Source organism: Haliaeetus albicilla, chromosome 13, assembly GCF_947461875.1.
Source record: "Haliaeetus albicilla chromosome 13, bHalAlb1.1, whole genome shotgun sequence".
Lineage (NCBI taxonomy): Eukaryota > Metazoa > Chordata > Aves > Accipitriformes > Accipitridae > Haliaeetus > Haliaeetus albicilla.
The window spans coordinates 18,273,762-18,294,338 of NC_091495.1; the positions used below are offsets into that span (position 1 = coordinate 18,273,762).

Below are 20,577 nucleotides of genomic sequence, written 5' to 3' on the forward strand. Positions count from 1 at the left end.
CCCAGTGCTTGCCTTTAGGACGGCAATTGCATGACCTTAGAAACAACTGCATTGGTGCTGATCCTCCCCCAGCCCCTACTAGCCTAGGAACAATGGTCAACATTGCCATATAGATAAAATAGGCTAGCAGTAGGGGGATTTAAGCTCCAAGCATGGTACCTTGCAAAACTAGGCAGATAAAGCTGCTTTCAACTACACAAAATGCTCCTCTCTGCTCTTATACTTTGTGTTTGTTCATCTTTAAGGCAAAGAGGAAGAAAGTCATGCTTGTCTACCTGTATGGTTTTCATAATAACATACCACTTCAGGATGTATCTGGTGTTATACAAAGGGAAATAATCACATCCTTCTTGGCATCTGTCATTCAGCTGTTTTTCTGGGGGAGTAGGCTCCAGCTTTTCTCAGAGCTAATCTTGCAGTGTCACTGTGCTCCCCTTGGCTGCTCAGCAGTTGGAGATACTGCAGCCCTGCCCAGGGCTTGTGCTGGCAGCATTTTTAGGGTTTTGAAACCAGTCTTATGCACACACGAAGTCTGATTTTGGAGCCCTGTGCAAGTTGCTGATACATACTGGTCATAGCCAAATAATGACAAGCTAATGTCTGAGCTGATTATATCTGTGTTGCACCCAAGAAAAGGAATAGTTCCCCTTATTTAAACAGTGCAGCGAAAGGAGATGTCTCTAACAGCTTTGAGGAGCTTCAAGTTTGACTCAGCCATGCCTGTACTGCCAACATACAGCTTTCCAGAAGGTTAGAAGGAAAGTTCTAAATATATTTAATACATAATTCTGCAGCAACAGCAGACAAATTTTATGATTTAGGCTGTTCCTTCTGTTGGTTTCCTTGCAAAAGCTTAGGCTGGTTGCTAGGCAACTGGCATGAAAAAAAGAGTACATTTCTTTTTGCATTGCAGGCAGGAACCTTGGGAACAACAGAGACCTCGGATGGCTCCTTAAATAGCATTGCTGGGGAATGAAAGTTAAAATATTGAACATTCATTGGTTAAAGATGCTGTTACAAAGGTCAGCTACCTAGGGGATATTCAATAGTTTGGTTTCCTTTGGTGCAAAAGAAAGATTAGAAGGGGGTGTGCCTATGTGCTGTAGATAGTACAAAAAATGGAAATTTCCAAAGATGCCTGACTGTTGAGCAGAATACCTAGGTGGGCTATATAATTGCCTTCAGGCTTAACTCTCTTTTCTTGACAGGATGTGTGAAGTGGGGTGTCTGTCACATTAGCAAGGACAAAGTTATGCTTACAGATCTTAGAATTTAAGAGGTGCTTTTAGAAGTGAATATTTGAAGCTGCTCAACCTCAATGCTCTAATTTGCTAAACATAAGGTAAAAGAAAAGGGGGAGAATTGGTCCCTGTGTTGAGAGAAGTAAATGTCTTAGGGGAATAATGTTCATGCTGAGGGATTCACAGAAACCTAGAAATTCAGTGGAAAGCTAACACCAAAACAACTAATTCTAGAGTTCTCAATTGCTGGCTCACTCTGTTATCTTCCTGTGTTGGCTCAAGGTCATTTATAGCTAGATGGCTGTGAATCCCAGGGTACAGGGAATACTGACTTTTGCATAATGGTGAAGGATTCCCCCCCCGCTTCCCCACAATCCCTTTGAAATAGTGCAGTTTTTAAAATCAGACAGAATGATGCTAGAAATAAAGCAGTAGTAGTTGTGGAGATTTATCTGTGTACTAAACTGGCCAGTGAATTGGGAATGAGGCTGTCTACCAAAACCACAACCTTGAGGAACATTTTTCCCTCTGGCTGAAAAGTATTAGCAAAGAAGCAAAAAAGTAGAAAGGTTTTTGGAACCTTTACAAGAGAAGAGCAACTGTTTGTGGTGTGTCAAGTCTGCCTGGCATGATCTACTGACTGGAAGTTCTTCTTCCTTTTACTTACATTTGTGGTTTTTTTATCTTCTAAATATGAATCAAATCTCTGACATCGTTCTTTTGTTGCTTTGGTATGGTGGGAGAGAAGAGGGGAAAGAATGAAAATTGTGTTGGAGTGAGCTAGGGAAACCAGCATTTGGGCAGCATCTATGTGTTTACTGTAATTGATGGCAAGATCTCTTGAGCCTTTTGGAAAAGTAAGGAAGAGAATTAACTAGACTATTCTTCATTCTGTGTAGCTCATGCAAGCATCTTTGAGGAGTATGCTTGCATGCTTCATTATATAATTAGTAAATGAGGAATGGGAGTTATGTTTTATATTTGGATAGAAGTTTTTCTTTACATTTTACTGCCTTATAGGATTCAAAACCATGGCTGCTTTAATTACTTACAGGGAGGTGTCCTCTCCATCCTTCCCCGTAGCTTCCTTGTGATTTCTTGCTGCAGATCGAGAAGTGCCACCCCCGTGTTGGATGTGGTACATAGAGCTTTCTTGGAAGTCTGTATTGAAAGCAGCCATTTGTCAGTATTGCTTGCTACTTCCCAGAAACTGCCTTTCCTAATTTTCTTTTCATAAATTATTGTGGAGTATGTTTGTGATCTCTGCAGAAGAAAAATACTGTATGCAAGTAGATTAGGGGATGAAGACGGAGAAAACCAGCTTCCTGTAGATACTGGATTTAAATATGGAACAGTAGTGCTGTGTTGTTCCTTGTCTCCATTGCAAAAAACACAGAGTTGTTGGTATGTGGAGGATGGAGATGCCCAACGCAGGTAATGGAAGTTCTTAAGCCCCTTACACAGTTCACCTTTTTTTTTTTTTCTTTTTTTTTTTTTTTTTGATGGCTGAACATTCCCATTAAAGCAGTGTTTTCACTCTATAACCTGATTTGAGCTCTGTGCTTTGTTGGTTGTAACAAAGGGAGAATGGTCATGAATCTGCTTAAACCTGATGAGGATCCCAAGGCTGAGAACTCCTACATTAGACCTCCCATAAACAAAGTTGAAACCCCCATGGAGCAGCTGTTGGCAAGCTTGCTGTTTCTTTAAACCATACCTGTTTAACGGGTTTGTGTGTGTTTGGGGGGACTTAAAAGCCTTTTTCCCAGAAAGAGGCCAAATGAGACCCAGAGGCAAATCCCTAGCTTTCTGAAGTCTTTGGGAACTGGTTCCAGTGCAGTTGTTACAATCCAGCAATTAGCAAGCTAACAGAAAGAACTTAAAGCCTGGCTCTGAAGTTCGGAATTATGAGTAGGAAGCATGCACTCACTTGGAGTTCAAGCTCTGCTCTTCTCAAAACATGCCTCACCAATAAATCTAATTATTATTGCCTTGCAGTGAATCTCACAAACAATATGCCTGGCTGCCTGGTCCACCCACGCTAAGTGAAAGAATACGTATATTTTAATTATCAGATTATTTCAATGTTACACAAACACTGTTTCATATTAAATATTTTTACAAACCAATGGCATCTGTATTCAATACTGAGTGGATGATACTTGTTCCCTGCCTATTAATGTCTGTAATTAATATCTTTAAAACACCTTGATATTATATGTCACACCAGTCTCCCCTAAGTAAGGTCACTATGGGAGTGGGATATTGGCTAATGTTTTCATCATCTGTATATGATTTCCGCTGAGTAAAGTTTTCAAGGTGAAATTATATAGATGTCTTGAATTTTTTAGAACACGGCTGGGGAGAAAGGCTTTATGTCACCCTGTTTCTAAAACCACTTCTGCTCCATATGTTTAATTGCAAATTTTATAAACTTCTTTAAAATGACATAACTTTGTAAATGTTTTAGCAGCAGTGTGGAAACTGTGGCTCTCGCTCTGTAAATCCATGAAGCTCCTGAGTGCAAGTGATAAAGTGACTCCATGCATGAGGTGTTTGGGTGTAGGCACAGGGTGGGACTTTCTGCTTTGCAGCATTCAGTTTTCACTGTTTTGCAGTTGCCCCAGGACAGATATGAGAAGTGCTCTGCAGTTTGAGGCTATTGGAGTCTGCAGGGTTGGCTTGTCCCGAGGACCAGCCTTACTCAATGGACAGGCTGCAGACAGGGAGGGAGCGGAGTTCAAGAGGAATTGGCAAGGAAGAGTGTTGTATCGCTTCTCTTTTGGTGTAGACCCTGGAAGGTCCTACAGCCGTAGCCCAAATTAGGACAGGCCTCTCACTGCTCTGGTTTGTGTTAGTGCTGGCTGTGCTGGCCTGTCAGGCAGCTGTCACCAGCTCCCAGGTGCCTCCTGCTTTCCCTGCAGTCGTGCTGCTGATGGGGAGCTGAGAAACCACCACCGGGCTCAATTTGTATCTGTTTCTGAAAGTGTTGGCACTGGACCGTGTATGGTCTTTTACATGCCTGACCTTTTCAGTTCACTTTTGCATGGTGAGATGACAAGGGTTGGGGGGGTTTGGCTGCAGATACACTGACCAGCAAGGTGCATGTTGTCCTGCTCTACTCTTTAGATTTCTCTTGTCTGGAAACAGCTGTGGGGCTGGAATATAGGCAGGAGGGCAGGAAGATGATGTGCCAGGCTAGGACCCTTATGGGGTTATGCTTACATTTCCAACACATCCAGCAGTGCTACTGGGAATACTAGCTGCCTGCAGTGCAGGTAGTGTTCTGTGAGAGAGAGGAATAAGATGCCATTAAAACCTAAGACACTACTTGTTCTGAACAAATAGGAGTCAGGGAGGCTCATTCTGAGGGATGCTAGTCACCTCATGACAGCAGAGCGCAGCGATGTGTTTCTTCCTGTACCTCAGGGTTGAATTACCCAAGTCTTCATTTCTGAGAGGGGTGAGGTAATGGTTTAAGCTCTAGCACAAAGTTTATTGATTCACATCTTTGTGAATCACATCACATCATGCTCTGAGACAAGCTTCCTTCTGGCTTTAGGCAAATTGCGCATTTGGAATTGTAAAATAGCAAATATTTCCTTACTTTTATTGATGATACCTGATGATCTAGGTAGGTGGGAGCAGCCTGGAGAATGTAGGGCACACTGTTGCTCTTCAGACTACACAGCAGGTAACCAAGCTTTTCAAGCAGGAGGGTTTGCTCTCTGCTGCTGCAGACCTTGCATCTTTGGTTATGAAACCCGTCTTTGCCTTAGCACAGGCAGGGCTGCTGTACATCTGGTTTTACCTTTTGCCAGGCTCCCTTCCAAGCAAATTCCCATCCAGGCTTTTGAATCCCATAAGAAGTGGACCTTCAGTTCTGTGGAGAAAGGAGGTGGCAGGCGCAGCATGTTTTGGTGTGGTGTGAGGGAGGGGAAGTGCTGATGGCCGGTGGGAGCATGAAGCTGCAGTGCGAGGCTGTGGGGGATTAGAGCAGACACCAGACCCAGCTGCCTGTGCTGGTCAGAGGTCTGGTGGGGAGAGCCCCTGGGGGTCAGGGTCAGGAGGAGATGCCCAGGACTTGATAGGAATAGCAGTTAGTTTGACTCTGCAAGCTTCTGTTGCTGCACTCCTGTAATATGGAAAGGCCATGACTTTTTAATGTGCTTCTGAGAGGGAATGCTGAGTGAGAGAGGCCTGTGTGTGGAAGAGTTTGGGAGGAATGGGGCATGTAAGGAGAAATTCTGAAAGAAGAAAACTTCCCCTTGAGCTCAAGGATGAGAGAATTTGGGGGGATCAGGGATCAGTAGTGAGGAGGGTTGGAAATGTGAAAGAAACTGTGGTCCAGGTGGGGTGGTCTGGGAGAGAGTGGCAGGGCATCTTCTGTCACCTCCTCATTGGCTGACCAGACCTTCTCACCAGCATCTCAGACCAGAGCTTTCCTCATCTCCTTTTTTAAACCTTCTGAAATGTGGCAGCCATGAATATGTTCTGTAAAAAGCAATGTATGTAGAGCATATTGAATCAAAGGGGCTATGTAACTGCTAATCTTAATAAACATCATTCGTTAATGGTAACCTAACACCAGAAAGACAGCAAGGGTTTCATGGGCTTTCTTTCTAACACATGCTACTCGGACCACCCACTGAACAAGTGTATTGCTCTGCAGTTGCTTGCTCCACCCTCTGTATGGTGGGATCCCAGTTGTATTCTTGTATACTCTGAAACTGGAGAAGACACAAAACAACCTACAGAGCAGATTACTTTAGCAGCCCAAACCTCTCTCTGAGTAGAGTTGGCCTAAAATGTTAACGTGCTGGAGGATAAGCTCTTTATGATCTTTTCTGGCTTACTGGAAGATGGTTGTGTGCAAGGAAAGCTATAGCAGAATTCTTGTGAATTGAGAGGGCAGAGTTAAAATAACCAGTGCATTAACAGCCGAGGAAAACTGTTTAAAGTGCACAGCCAGGGCTGGTTCTTTGGCATGGTCCTTTTGAGCGTGGGAAGAGTATGTGTTTGCTTGCACATGTGCACACACATGTGTCTGTGTGTGGAGGTGGGAATACAGTTGCTAACTTGTTGCTGACATGATTCTTTACTTCAGGACACTTCTTTGTACATTTCACTGAAACATCTTGCTTGTACTCTGTAACAGCATTGTCTAATCAGCCTTTTTTATTTCCTCCTCCTCTCTCCCCCTCCTCCTCCTCCTCCAGTCAGCATATGCTGTGTCAGTGCTCAAAGAGTGTGCTAAACTGCGACCTACAGATCCCACCGTTCCTCTTCTGGCTGCCAAGGTCTGCATTGGGTCACTGCACTGGGTAAGCAAGCTGATATAATTCTTATGTAATGGATCAGGTGCTGCAGAGATAGTGCCATAGTGTAGATGCAATAGGGAGAAAGGGAATCCTGTTAAAAATCGTACACATATGCATGCCTTATAAAAAATGAAAATCCCAGGAAGAAATTTTGCAGTGAGTCACTGAAATGCATTTTGCTGGCACATTAAACAAAGGAGGATGGGGGAAAGCTGTAACAGCCATTCTGGGGACTGCTGCTTCAACTGAGTGTCAAGTTGAATTGGCCACTTTTGTAGCCACTGGAACACAAAATAGTTAATAATTATAAGTTGACTGTTGGACAGTTCAGGTCTGCTGGACGACTCAGTCCTTTGTTCTTGAAGTTGCTGTGTCAGTGTTTTCTGTTCTGGGTGTGTTAATGTATGCCCCAGAAGCAGAGTGGGAGTGGAAGTCTGTGCCTGTGAAATTCTGATTATCCCAAGGAACAGAAACATCTCTCTGTCTTTTGCTGCTTGGTTTAATTAATTGAATGTCAGCCTGCTGTTTTCACCTGTCCTCACCACGAGGTGTCCCTGCAGTCAGTGAAGGCTTATAATTGCTAATGTAAGTAAAACAAAGATGCAAGAAAGCATGAAAGAAAATACCAGAAGAATCTGCCCAGATTTTGGTGAAAAGCTGTAGGGGCTAGATTTGCTGCTGTTGTGCTCCCTACCCCCTGCGTCCCCATCTTCTACATCCCTATCTGGTGAACGTTGGTATTCAGCTAAACTTAATTGAGTTGTATCAGTTTATACCACCATCAGCAAGGGGATCTGGTTATGTATGTTTTTGAATGAACTATACTGTTCAAACTATAATGATTAAACTACTATGTGAGTCAGCAAAAACTGGGAATTATCTTGTTCTAGGAAAAATCTTTCAGGTCTGAGGGCTTGAGGGAATCCTTGCTGAACCACCCAACCTACCTCTGTTCTCTATATAGAGCAATTTAACTCTCTTGTGCTCTTAGCTCAGTATCCAAATTTTGAGGGCTCAAAGTCATTCAGTGATATAAAATAACATTCACAGTGAATGTTTCCTTTTTAATAAAGCAAATAAGGTTTTTTTCTGATTCTTAAAGACATTAAAACAATATGAAAGTCAGGCATTACAACTGTGTTGAACACTCTTACTAGTATCTCTGATGAAGTTTTCAAAGCAAGATGAACTTGTCATTAGTCTAAAACATCAGCAAGTATATTGATAATTTTTACTCTGTAGACTTTGAAGCTAGAGAAACTTCATGGGCTAAATTTCTGCATTCACTTGGAGCCATAGTGGGGGACTGCAAGACCCTGGCAATTCTGCTGTCTCAATGATTACCAGGAGAGGAAAAAAAAAAAAAAAGCAGAAGTGTCACGTTAAATGTGAGGAAAATCTTTCTCTGAGATCAGGCTAGTTTTTGCCTATGAGCCTGAATTTTAGTATAGGAGACAAACTTGGGATCTCCATATTGCAAATAAATCCCTTACTCTTCTGCCTTCCTGCTCTGTGAACACAAATCCAACAAGGGGAAGGCACTGTAGCCATGAAGCCAATGAGGGAAGATGCTCTATTGGACCTGATACTTACAAACAAGGAAGAACTGTTTGGGAATGAAGTTTGGGGGCCGACTTGACCGCACTGACTGTGAAGTGAAGTTCAGTATCCTGAGAGAAGGCAACAAGGCAAATAGCAGAGTGGTCCATTCAGACCTGCTTTGTCTGACTTTGACCACTTCTAGACACAAATAGTGACTTCAGGAAGGCAGTGGTCTCTTGATACTTGCCAAACATGCAACCTCTGCCATAACTAGCCTTTGGACAAAATTGAAATACTGTGAATGCATCTTGTGAGACGCCATGCTAAAATCAAGATCCCTGGGGTGTTCTTACGTTTAACAGGAGCAATGAAGTTTTAATGGAGACACTTTACCAAACACTGGGTCATTGATGTGTGTTGAGGTGAAAGGACATGGTTTCTGTGCTGCAAGAAAAGAAATAGCATGGAATCCCTTTTCTTTCATGTCTTACCCTGGTGTTTATGCAGCTCTCACTACTGAGGCCTAAATTTCAAATGGTCTCATTGAAGTCTGCTGACTGTGATGGATGAGGAGTTGAATGTGAGATGATGAGCCCAAACTGAAGATGCTGCTATGCCAGGAAATGGGCGGAGTCAGGATTTGTCCTCCTCATTGGTGCTTCTCACCAAAATCTCTTTGGATTTGCTAGGACAGCCAGCATGTAAAAAATACCTTGTTGTAGAGACACTTAAAAAAGACAGTGAGACTGTAATTCAGTCCGAACTCTGTCCTCAGGCAGTCCAGTATCTCCAGACTTCTCATACATGGCAGAGCTGATAAAGCAACAGTCTAACCCTAAAAAATAGGAGAAAGAAGGGAAAAATGAGCTGCTTTTGATTATTACAAAGTAAGAGGGTTTTTCCCTCTATCTACTGTTTTTTCATTGTGTGAAACACTTTTCAGTGTTAATTCATTGAGACCCTGGCTCAGAACTGGGGTGCAGTATGAAATATAAACTTGGTTTCACAAGAGGGTAATTTTACTTCAGTTATCTAGAGCACAACCTTATGAACTAAAACCAAATTAAAAATATTCCTCTCCCCTCTTCCTTTCACTCAGTGGTCTATGCTCTACCCTGATAGCAAACATGATGATGGTATAGAAGAGTTTTAATTAAGGGGAGTCAGAGGGAAATCAGAGCATCTTCTGAAAGAACTGAAATGATAGGTTCCCATATCTTACAGTCAAAGGGGTGCTTCTGATATTGCTGTCAAACTCCTGTGCCTAATAAAGACCTTCCTGCTTAGCAGAGCTGTTTTTCTAAATGTTATCCTTACAGTAATTATTTGCATTTAAATTACATGGCAATCAAATCAGAATTGAATCATTTAAACTGGAAGTGAACAAGCTGATCAATGCCAGTATAAATAGAAAGGAGAATAGACATGGCATAGAACAGTCTAATGGACAGATATTAACAGTTACAAATACTCAAATATATCTTGCTTTTCAGAACATATAAAACATGATTAATTTCTCAGTTAGGAAATATATCTATATACTTGATTGCTGGCTAGGCAGGAAAAGGGTGAAATCAGATCACCATTTATCCAAATGAAACAGCTAATTTATATGTCCTGCATCTGTGTACTATGTGCTTTTGGTGCACTATTGTACTCTGTTTATGGTCCATGGACAAGGACTACTTTAGTCTTATTTCAGTTACTAGCAATAAAAAAAACCCCAAAACATTTATGCAGCTGGATAATTACAGAATGTCATGAGGAGCACAGAACAGTTTCTTTCCTGATTAATCTAGTGGTCACTTAACTTATTTTGCTGGCTTTGTATGTGGTGTCTCAGCACACTTCAAGAACTAGGGGAAACAAAAAATTAATTGAAGAGTACCATAGTGATTTACAACATTGAGGATGCTCGGATCGCATCTATGAAATAATCTCTCAATGCAGAACAAATCAAAGTAAAAACATGCATACATTCATACTGTGCCATGCAAATCAATATATAACAGAGCCTGATGTGGAAAAGAACTAAATGCCCCCAGCTTCTTTTGTGACAGTATGACCAGATTATTAGCTGATGTAAATTGGCACTACTCCACTGGCATATTATTGGCACCATGCTGGCTTACATCAGCAGGTGATGTGCCCCATCAACCACTAGCTTTTGGGATTGGGCCTGCAGTAAACAACTGAGTGATACAAGCAATATTTTGGTTACCATTTTCAGAATTACAGGTTTTCACAAATTAAAAAAAAAAATAAAATGCAGGGTGGACAGTAAATCAATACTTCATTAATTCCAAAGCTTATGCCTGTTGTCTTGGAGGACCAGAAAACCTCCAAAAGTAGTACACCTATATAGACCACACTTGTCTGGTCAGGGTGCAGCTCAACCTGTACTTAATAAACCTCAGGAGATACAAAAGTTTTCAGCAAAGTTGGAACTTTTATACTGTATCTAACCCATTACACAGGTGTTTTAAATGTCTTTGTAGTGGGCTCAGAATTACTTTTGAGGCATCATGCTGCCTAGTCTTCCAGTTTGCTGGGGTTTCAGCACAACAGTTTGCTGAACCCGCATATGAATGATTCTAGCAAGTGAACACAAAGCCCATTTGTGTTTAGCCAGCTGTCTTTTAGCTTTCCAGAATGCACTATAAAGTTTTTGACTATTGAAGTTCAGAGTATTGTTTTAAATTTTCATAGGAAAGTTGATGTAGCTTGCAGTGAAATATGTCCATAGTGAGGTTGTCGTGCCTTGGTCCACTATAAATTCGGAGTTCTACTTACTTAAAGAGGCCTGCTGCAATTTCCTCTTTCACTCAGCCTTCTCTGGCACAGCCTCAGCTGAATGCTCACTTGCCTATTTTGGCAGTGACTTTGAGTTGCAGCATGAGTTGTTCTTTTTAGTATTTTAATAGTACAGTACTGTTAATTTCACTACTGATCTGGGTTCTCCAGGACCCTGTTATGGCAGGTGTGAAAAGACTAAAACCAGAACTTCTGCCTACAGGCAAGTGTTAAATACTGAATTTCTCCATTTTAGGAGCCTTATTTAAAGGCATTTAGGCTTGCTATGATGCTTTCTCATGCCTTCTACACCATTAATTTCAATGAAGGCATGTTGAAAACTTTGTAAATACACATGGAGACAAATGGACTATAATCCTAGGATAGGCTTGCGTCTTCTAGGACTCTGGTCTGACAGAGAGTAGGAAGACATGAGGCATGTTCTTACTATTTTCATTGCCCCGCAGTTGATACAACAGAAATAGTGTTATGCTAATCTTGTGTAGCACCAAGTGATGCCAGTATTATCAGCTCGTGTGAGCTTTTGGAGGGACTTCACCCCATGGCAAAAGCTGCAGTGCAAGATGGTGCCATGCCTATTGGACATTTCCGTCATTTCTTTTAACTCACCGATCCTAGTGTGCACAGTGAAGTGCTCTGTTCCAGCACTTTGCTGGGAAGACAGAGATCATGCCATCAGTAAGGGAAAGGGAGAAGAGAGTGGGGTTGGGCCAGGCCAGACCATGCATGGAGCCATAAAAAAATGAGTAAGACATACCATGAGGTCAATACATCACGGGGGGTCAGGGGTGGGTTGGCAGGATGTAGATTTAGAGCTGCATACTTGTGAGGTAACAGCTTACCATTCATTACTTTCACAGACCGCTTAATCCAAGAGTGCTTCTCTCTCCTTCTGTCCGTTGTTGACCCTGTCGCTACAGATAATAAATGCTGTGCATGTGCTTGTACCCAGTTGCCTAGGAGCCCTGGAATTAGGTCTTACTGCAGTATGAATAATACTGAAAGATCAAATCTAGTCCCATTATTGGAGTTATTCTGCCTGCTGAGCAGACACTGTAGAGGACCAACATCACTAAGGTGAGAGACTACTGAGAAAGCAGTGAATGGTAAGGAGCTACTAGAGATTTCTTCGATCTTTTAAAAGACATTCTTGCTTACATCACAGTTACTGTTGTTGGAGCAATCCGAAGGGTTTTAGACATAAAAAATTGTCAAGAATTTTGCCTTCTATATATCTCCCTTGTGAACAAACCAAAGTTGGTGGGCTTAGCCCTGGTGACACATGGAGAAAATGCTGACTAGACTGATAATAGAAACCACAGGACTTTTTTTCTTGACATAGGTGACATGATTTGCTTTGTATGCTGTAAACAGCTATGGGATAAAACCTTTCCATTATACTGTGCATTATTGGCCACTTCCTTCCTATGCATTTTTCTTCTTCTCATTCTCTTTTCCCAATATTTAATTTTTTCTCGTCTTTGAATTAGTCTCTATACCTACAACCCAGTATAATGAAAATTATAAGAGGTCAATCCAACTAGTTAATATCATCTGTAATTTTGCATAGATACCCTTTCTGTAGGATTTGGGTCTCTCATGTGCTTGGGTATCACTCAGTCTCACTGGTGTCCAGACTTCCCTGCTTCACTAACCTTGTCTGCTGTCCTAAGTTCAGTGTCATTTGATGTGTTTCCTGCCTCCTCCCTTGTGCACTCCTCTTTTTCAGAGCAGTAAGGTGTCATTTCCATGCTGCTGTACATCATCAATTTGCTTGTCCTCAATTGTTCTAAATCCATGCTGGTGAGAATTGCAGCTCCCACTTACAGTTCTAGAGGGTGTTGATTCAGTGGGGTAGGGCTTGAGCTTTTCTAAAAACAAGCTGGGTGGCAGTTAGAAACCAGCTGGGTGGCGATAGGCCAGGGGACAGCACCTGCTGTTCCCCACGCTCTTGTCAGTATGCCCCCGGGCTTGGCTTGAGCACAAACCAAAACCTGCGGTCAAATAACAATGGTGGCTGCAACAGCCACTCTGTTTCAGGGAAAACATGCCTCAGGGTTATGCAGCTAACAACTGTTCCTTTTCCATCAAAGATGATGGAGGGGGTGGAAAGTGGTGGGGGGAAACAGCCCCACAGTATTACAATCTTATCGGTGTCAGCTCACAGTTTGGCACCCTGTCTCTCTCCAGGTGCCAGGTGTGTGCTTGCTTATGCTGTGGTGGAGAGGTTGCTTAGCTAGTGCTTCCAGGTGCCTACTGACAGTTTATACAGCTTGAGCTCAAAATACAAAAAGTTCCTTTTAGGTTGTTTTTCCCCCACACCTGCTTTCTGAGCTTTCTTCCATGCAGGTCTTGGAGGCAGGGAACCTATTCCTGCAACCTGGGGTACTGCCCTTCTCTCCACCATCTATTCAGTACAAAGTATGCAGAAGAATGTAAGAATAGTAAGGGCCAAATCAGAGGTATATCTGTGTGGCTTTGAGACTTTGGTTTTTGCTTGCTTCTGAGAGAATAACAAGTAGTGATTATAAGGAAACTGAATTCAAGCTGTTACCGGCACTCTTGATGCCCAAAGAAATATCTTTTCCACGGTGCTGGGAGCTGCTGTTGGCACTGCTAGCAACCATCTATCAGTAGTATGCTGTGCATCTCCTAATCACAAAGTGATGCTGTGCCATGCCCGCTGTGGGAGGACATGTGGCATCCTGTGGCTTAGAGCTTACTAGCAAAGTCCTATAAGTTGCAACAAGAAGTTTTGATCCATGTTCCTTGCCCTTCTAATGCAGTGTTGTGTCATGTTAAGATTGGAGTCCTCCTCTGAAGTGAATGAACCATTTAGGCGTCCTTCATATTGAGGCTGGCCCCTGGCTGTGCAGTTGGAGTAGGAATGGACATCTTGATTCTCCTCATAAGCTTTCTGCCACTTAGATCACTTCTGTGTACCTCGAGCTCACAACTTCTGGGAGTCCCACAGGGTGATACTTCACATACCCAGCACCACATAGGGAGAGGAGAAACTAGGAGCAGCTCATGCTGCTTCAGGTCATGTGGCAGCATGCAGGAGCTGCAGCTGGGAATGGTTATATCTGGTGAGACTCCAGAGGGGTTGATGTCTCATTTGGAGGCCGCCTTCCTTTCCCATTGCTACAGCACAGAGTGGAGACACCTTGTATACTTAAGGACCCCCACAGACACAGCTTTACTGGCAGATCACAGCGCAGGCTCACTACTAATCCCTCATTCAGGTGTATGGAGGGGGATTTTTCATCCAGACTGCAATCTGGTAGTCCCTGCACTTTAGTTGGTAGCCCCAAGTATGCCCCAAGGCAGGTATTCCTGGTTTAGTTAGTAGTTTCCAGATTCATAGTTGACTAGGCAATCAGCAAGACTGATGCACTGGAGAGTTGAAACCTCACAGTGGGTGATGTGAGCGAAAGGTTTGGCTTTTCACACTTGCCCAGAATGATTGAAGAGTAGGAGAATGGGAGAAGAGGGGGCAGATGGCAGCCACAGCAGGGCTGGCAGGGGAAGTGGCTGAGTGCTGTAAGAAGGAAAAAATAAGTCCTTTCATAAAGAGAACCAGCTGTGCAGGAGTTTGCAAGGCCACTTATTTTCAAAGCAGCCTTCAGCTGACAAAGTTTGCATTCATGAGTATCTTTGTGTCTGGTCAAAGTGTCATTAGTGTTTAGTATTAAGATATGTTTACAAGAACATTTGTGTTAGAAGTGCTCTTTCAGCCATTCTGAAAAGTTGTGGTTTTAATTATTCATACAATAGATTAATCTGACACTCACAAGTGGCCTGGGATAACTGGCAGGCAAGAAAGCTGAATGGTGTGCTGCTGATTTATGCCGTGTAGACCATCAGTCAGAGACTGGAAACACCATCAGGTGACCATTCCGAGAAACAATGAAGCAAAATCTCTCCAATTTTAAATGTCTCATTTCAACTCCAAACCTTTCATTTAATCTCTTTTTTCATACACTCTACGCACCCCTACCCTTGTTTGCTAGTCATTAGAATTCCTTGTATAGATCTCTTCTTCTTCTAATGGAGACTTTGTGGATGAAAGTGTGTGTGGGGAGAAGAGGAGAAACAATGAAGAAAGAGTGGGAATATATCTGTTATGGTGGCAAAAGAGGTGTGTAATTAATTTTCTGGCTGCAGAGATTTCATGTCTTACATAAAAGTTCCTGAGAGCTGAAGAATTCAGTTATTGTTTCATGGGAAGGGTTTTTTTGTTGGTGGGGTTTTTTTCTGTGTGGCAAGTCATGGGACACTTTCTTCTTCCATTGTCCTAGGCTCTGGTCCAGAATGCTTCAGCGTGTGGCAGGGAAGTCAGTAGGGCTACTGATACAATTAAGAAATTTCCTGGAACAAATCTCAGTCTTCCTGATGTGATCAGAGTTTAAAGAGTCTCATCTGAGCATCACTGAAGTCAGTAGAACTATTTCCAGTATTTTCAGTAGACTTTGGATTATGCTGTTAAAGACAGTCCTTGCAATTCAGTTGGTAGCCCCAAGTATGCCCCAAGGGGGTATTCCTGTTTCAGTTAGTTTCCAGATTCATTGTTGACTGAGCAATCAGCAAGACTGTAATGCTTTCCTAGTGCTTTCAGGAAAGAGTTTGATGATAAAATATACATTGGTCATTGGGCTGACTGATCTGAGGTTTCAGAAATTTGGGAACTACTGGTCTACATCTAGTTTGAATTGTATGGCCTCAGGGAGCTGTACAAGTTGAGGAAAAGACCCAAGCAGTGGAGATTGCTTCTTCGCTTGCACTTTACAACCTTTCTTCATGCTTACATTAACAGTAAATTTTTTCTTATGTTTGATATCATCTAATAAATATCAGTTCCTTTGTTTATGAAGCTGTCAGTTAATGTTGTCACCTGAATGTCTTCAAGTGATGTAACTAGGAGGCCCATTGACAGGATAGTGTATCAAGTCAAGGAGATTCTGTTCATAGGTGGCGTATTAACAGATCACTGCAGAAGGGAAGTTTCTGGTCTGCTGGTACGTTTTGATTCCAGTTCATTTCAGGTGACTCCTTTTAGATATTAAGGAGCTATGAGGTGCTGAAGTCTGACAAAGCTGAGTATTAAGAGAACATGTTTCAGTTATGTCTGCAGTTCTTGCATTTAAAACAGTTGGATTTCAAAGAAAAATGTATTTCTTCAAAATTAAAAAAAACATCCCAGAAAGTCAGTTATCATGTAATAGAAGTTTCCAAAAGGAGGCTTTTTTGGATAGCGTACTGGTGTCTGGTTCTTGATTAGGGATGACTGATGATGGTTGACAGGATCTGCAGGCTATGTTGTACAGAAATGAGGCCTTCCTGTAGACTCTTGTGTCTTTGAAGCATTACTTACAGCTTTTGCCTGTACCTCTCCAACCTACACCTTTCCAGATATGTACAGTCTACAGGTCTTAGTCTTTTCTACTTATAAGGGGTGTGTGATGTTAATGAGAGTTTAAGGTTAGAAATGAGGGACTGTCTATTCTGTAACAAAATATTCAAACTATTTTTTGTTTAAAATTACCATTAACTCAAATTTTAAAGATACTAAAGCTTTATATTTTCATTAAACTTAGTTCTGCATGGTCAGCTGGAAAGGAGGGTTGCACGGAGCAGTCTATACTGTAGTAGAAGAGAGCAACTTACATATTTCACCATTTTGGAGGCTGATCCTGAGAGGTTGTGACTGCTTTCTTTTTCCATTACAATCTGTAATATAAAATGCATTTTCAAATTGTCTTTGCAAAATATGCAAAATGTGGCTAGTGCAGCATGAGCTGCTAAGGTAGTGTGGTATTTAGGACACAAATTTTGCTCCGAAATTTGCTGCCTCCTCCTTGTGGCAGCAGAACTGCAAGCAACAGCTGAACTCAGCTTGCAGTGAAGTGCTTTCTTGGTTTACTCTTGTAGTGTTTTAAAAGGAAGTAAAATTTGCTAAGGTTTAAAAACATCGTAAGCAAAACCTAGATGGTCTTCCTTTGAAGGAAGAAACTTGGTAGACCTTTCAATGTACTGCTAGGATAGTATGTAAGTAGTCAGTTGGTCCAACGTTTGTATTTAAGGTTGCATGATTGAAGCGTGCCTGAAGGGAAATATAAAAATAAGATGGTGCCCTTCACTAACCTTAAACATCTGGAAATAGTTTGGGGTGGATGCTTAAAACAAAAAACTTTTCTCAAAACTGTGCATGTGCACCAAGGTCTGCTAATCTGACCTACGTCTTCCTTTCTATGAGTGTTTACTGTGATCACTGAAAGCCCTTGTATGAATGACTCTCTGATCACTTACAGGTAAGTTTAATGGGATAATCATACTGAAGCAAGTATAAGGGAAATGCCTGTAAGTCTCAACCTACCTCTTTTGCAGCTGGAAGAAGGAGAATACTTTGCTAAAATGGTGATAGACCTGGGTGAGGATGCTGGCGAGTCCCTAGCAAAGGGTTACCTGGCACTGGGCCTGACATACAGTCTTCAAGCTACTGATGGTGAGTTATCCTGTTGTCAAGTATGTTGAATGGAGAGCATCTGTTCAAAGTCTTCAGTGCAAGCAATGGAAATTTATTAGAAACTCTCCTTTTAGTGCTGACTGGACATGAAAAACAATCAGATTGCAAGACAAATGGGAACTGTTCACTTGGTCAGAGAGCTGTCTTCTGTGGTAATAAAAGTGAAGTTTTTAGGTAAAAGAAGAAATGCAAATCATTACTTAGGAGTTGATAATCTGACTGTAGCTGACAATGCTTCCTGTGCTTTATTTGAATATTTGTAATACATTTCTTTCACTTATTTACACAACAAAAAGTCAAACTTTCCATCCATTTTCATATTTTTGTCACCCACTCATAAATCATGTAAAGAAATACAATCCAAGAGCTGGAGTCAGAAATGCCTGACTTCAGTTCCTGGCGTGATGCTGATTCCCCACAGAGATTCAACCTCTCTGTGATGTTGTTTCTTTCTCTGCTTAGAAGTAAACAAGATAAAAATATTTACCTCACTGGTATGTAGATGAATGTAATAAGTATTTTATTTTAATGCTGCTTGCTTGGGTTTTGACTGACTGGACAATGGGGTCTTGCAGATTTGGTGCTTGGTAGCCAGAAGGGCTTGAAATCTCAGTGTCTAGGATAGTTCTAGCTCTGACTTTTATCAAGCTCACAGGTGGGAACAGTCTTTGTTTCTTCTATAACTTCTAACATAGGCAGAAAGCCTTCTAACATAGCTTCTTTGAAAAATGGCTGAGCTAGTGTGTTTCCTAATCAACTTGGCAGTCCTGCCCACATGCAAGCAATGGCTTTTCTGTCATATGAGTCCCATAAAAATGAACGAACTTTTTCCAGCAAATGACTCTGAAACAAAGCTGAAATTACTGTATGGTATCATGGAAGTACGCTGGCCTTGCAAGTTACAGCAGAATTCTGTAAGGCATGTGTATGAGGAAGTGGCTTGTGCTCCTCAGTAGTGTAAGTCAGTGTATTTTTTCAGCCAGCCATATCTGATCAGCTGTTCTGAGAACTGCTTTCCAACGTGGAGGCTAACAGGCACTGTAGCTCTCTTCAGTTCTACATTTCTCTGCCTCAGAATAGTTCCCCTAGAAAGTTCACGTCAAGAAACATATACCCTTCCTAGCCTGAACTTTCTCATATATGTATTTTTTTTAAGTTCATTAAACATTGAGTTCTGCTTAACAGCATAGCTGTTTAGCACATTTTGCCTAGATTTTGTTTGATCTGTCCATAAAGCTTTAGCAGATCCCAGAGACTATTTTCAGAGATAAAAGGTTTTCTATGTTAGCCCATTACTATCTATTTGTTATCTTCAGTATGGAAAGAAGGTGGTTTCTAAAGAGTGGAGTTGTAGAGGCATGTGCTGTACTTTGGCTCTAAAAATACTTTGGTGCAGCAAAATGCAAGTTGGAAACTTTTTTCTTCTGGAAGAGAAGTTTTCTCTGAGTTTTCAAGAGATTAGTTCAGATGTTGTAATGTGTCCTTTTTAACGTAAAAGAAACAGTCTTCACAACAACTGCCTTGGATTTTTTTTCCAGATTAGCATCTGATTTATGTTGTGAAACAGTGGAATATCTGCCTTCTCCTATCTCTAGCCTTTAAGTCAATAGGGCTAGTCACTCAGTTATTTGAGGGAAATCTGAAGAGTCTATTTCCCTCTTTTAGGTTATAATTTAATAAAATAAATTAAGTCCTTCAAAAGCATACTTATGATGATCATGAATATGCAACAGCATTTTACTAGAAAATGTCAAATTTGCACTAATGAGACATTTTTCATTAGCATTGTTAAAAAATAGCTTATCACAGTGAGGAAGCAAGAGTAGAACATGCTGAAAGGAAAATAGCAACTCCCCTGTGTAATCCTGCCTCATACTGTCAATCTTGTTTATCGTTGTGTTTATACCAGTTCATAGTGACATGCAGACACACAAACATCTGCATATATATATGGTTTCCATAACTTTCCACCTGAGCTGACTTTCAGTGAGTCAGCATTTTCAATGGTAGCTAAGTGTTTCAGAGACATTTGGCCATTTGCCCTATAAAGCTTACAGCATTATATCAAGATGCCTTCCATCCAAGGTTAGGCTTTCTTATTTAATATATCCTTTTAGTAAATATTTCTCCTGCTGTGTGACAAAGGCATTGAGGAGTTGTATTAAAGCCTTTTCTTTGTGACTTGCAGAAAGCACTTTCTAAAAAGCAGAGTCAGAAGAATCCTACTGAATGACAATTCAAAGAACTTTTGGGAGCATTTGATAAAAAGTCACTTTACAACTATTAGATTTACTCCTGGATGAAATAAGCCTTCCTGAAACTTATGTTGGGTAGCAGTATGTGTAGCTTTCTTGTTCATAATGTCTAATTACATGCTTCTTGAACTAAGTCTCGTTGAAGTAGCTGAAAGATGTGTCCTCAGAGGAAGTCATTGCCACTTCTGCGTCACTCTTAGAAGCACAAATCTCTTGTTTGTACAGAATGTCCATCTATTGCTATGCTAAATTTTCTGCAGATGTGTTCCCAATGGGTCAATGTCAACTGCAAACCTTTCTCTTCCTCTTGTAGTTCCAATTTTGACATAAGCTGTATTGTCAACTTTGCCTCCCTTAGGTCTGGTGAAGAATCCATTGAAGACAGGGGAAGGTGAGATGAATTTAACAAAGGCTAAAGAGGAAAGACCAGGTTGAGAATGCTTTGTCAAATATAAGTGCTCTTCTTACCTAACATCACCACCTCACATCTTGTGAAATCTTGGTAGATTTAACAGACTCTCACTCTTTCAGAGATGAGAGTGTATGCTGTATCTCTGTTTTCATTTAGAATTTTGGTATAAGGCTACGGATCAGGGACTGAATTGGAAACTTTTTCTGCGAGTCTGTGTGGATTTTATAAATAATGAGTATACTGACAGCACCAGTTAATGTTTAAAAAAAAAAAAAGTTTAGACATTGCTTATTAGTGAACAAACACATCATTTTTGCTTCTGGAGATAACAGTCAACACATGCAATCTTTAATTATAATTCTGGGTGCTAAAACTGTACACCCTGCTGTATTAAGTGTCTTAACACCAAGGAATGTTTTTTGACACCCATTGATATGTGCAAAAGGGTGCACGCACATTGGTGTTC

At 41.4% G+C, this 20,577-nt stretch overlaps 1 protein-coding gene across 5 annotated transcripts in view; it reads left to right on the forward strand.

Moving 5' to 3' along the window:
- Window positions 1-20,577, forward strand: part of TTC7A (tetratricopeptide repeat domain 7A) — a 183,307-nt gene that overhangs the window by 52,372 nt on the left and 110,358 nt on the right. For 3 of the 5 annotated variants that reach the window (XM_069800322.1, XM_069800326.1, XM_069800324.1), the window contains exons 11-13: window positions 6,461-6,565; window positions 17,306-17,423; window positions 20,058-20,129. In XM_069800322.1, coding sequence (XP_069656423.1) covers window positions 6,461-6,565; window positions 17,306-17,423; window positions 20,058-20,129 — 295 coding nt within the window. The remainder of the gene's footprint in view (window positions 1-6,460; window positions 6,566-17,305; window positions 17,424-20,057; window positions 20,130-20,577) is intronic. The other 2 variants (XM_069800323.1, XM_069800325.1) reach the window with 1 other exon arrangement.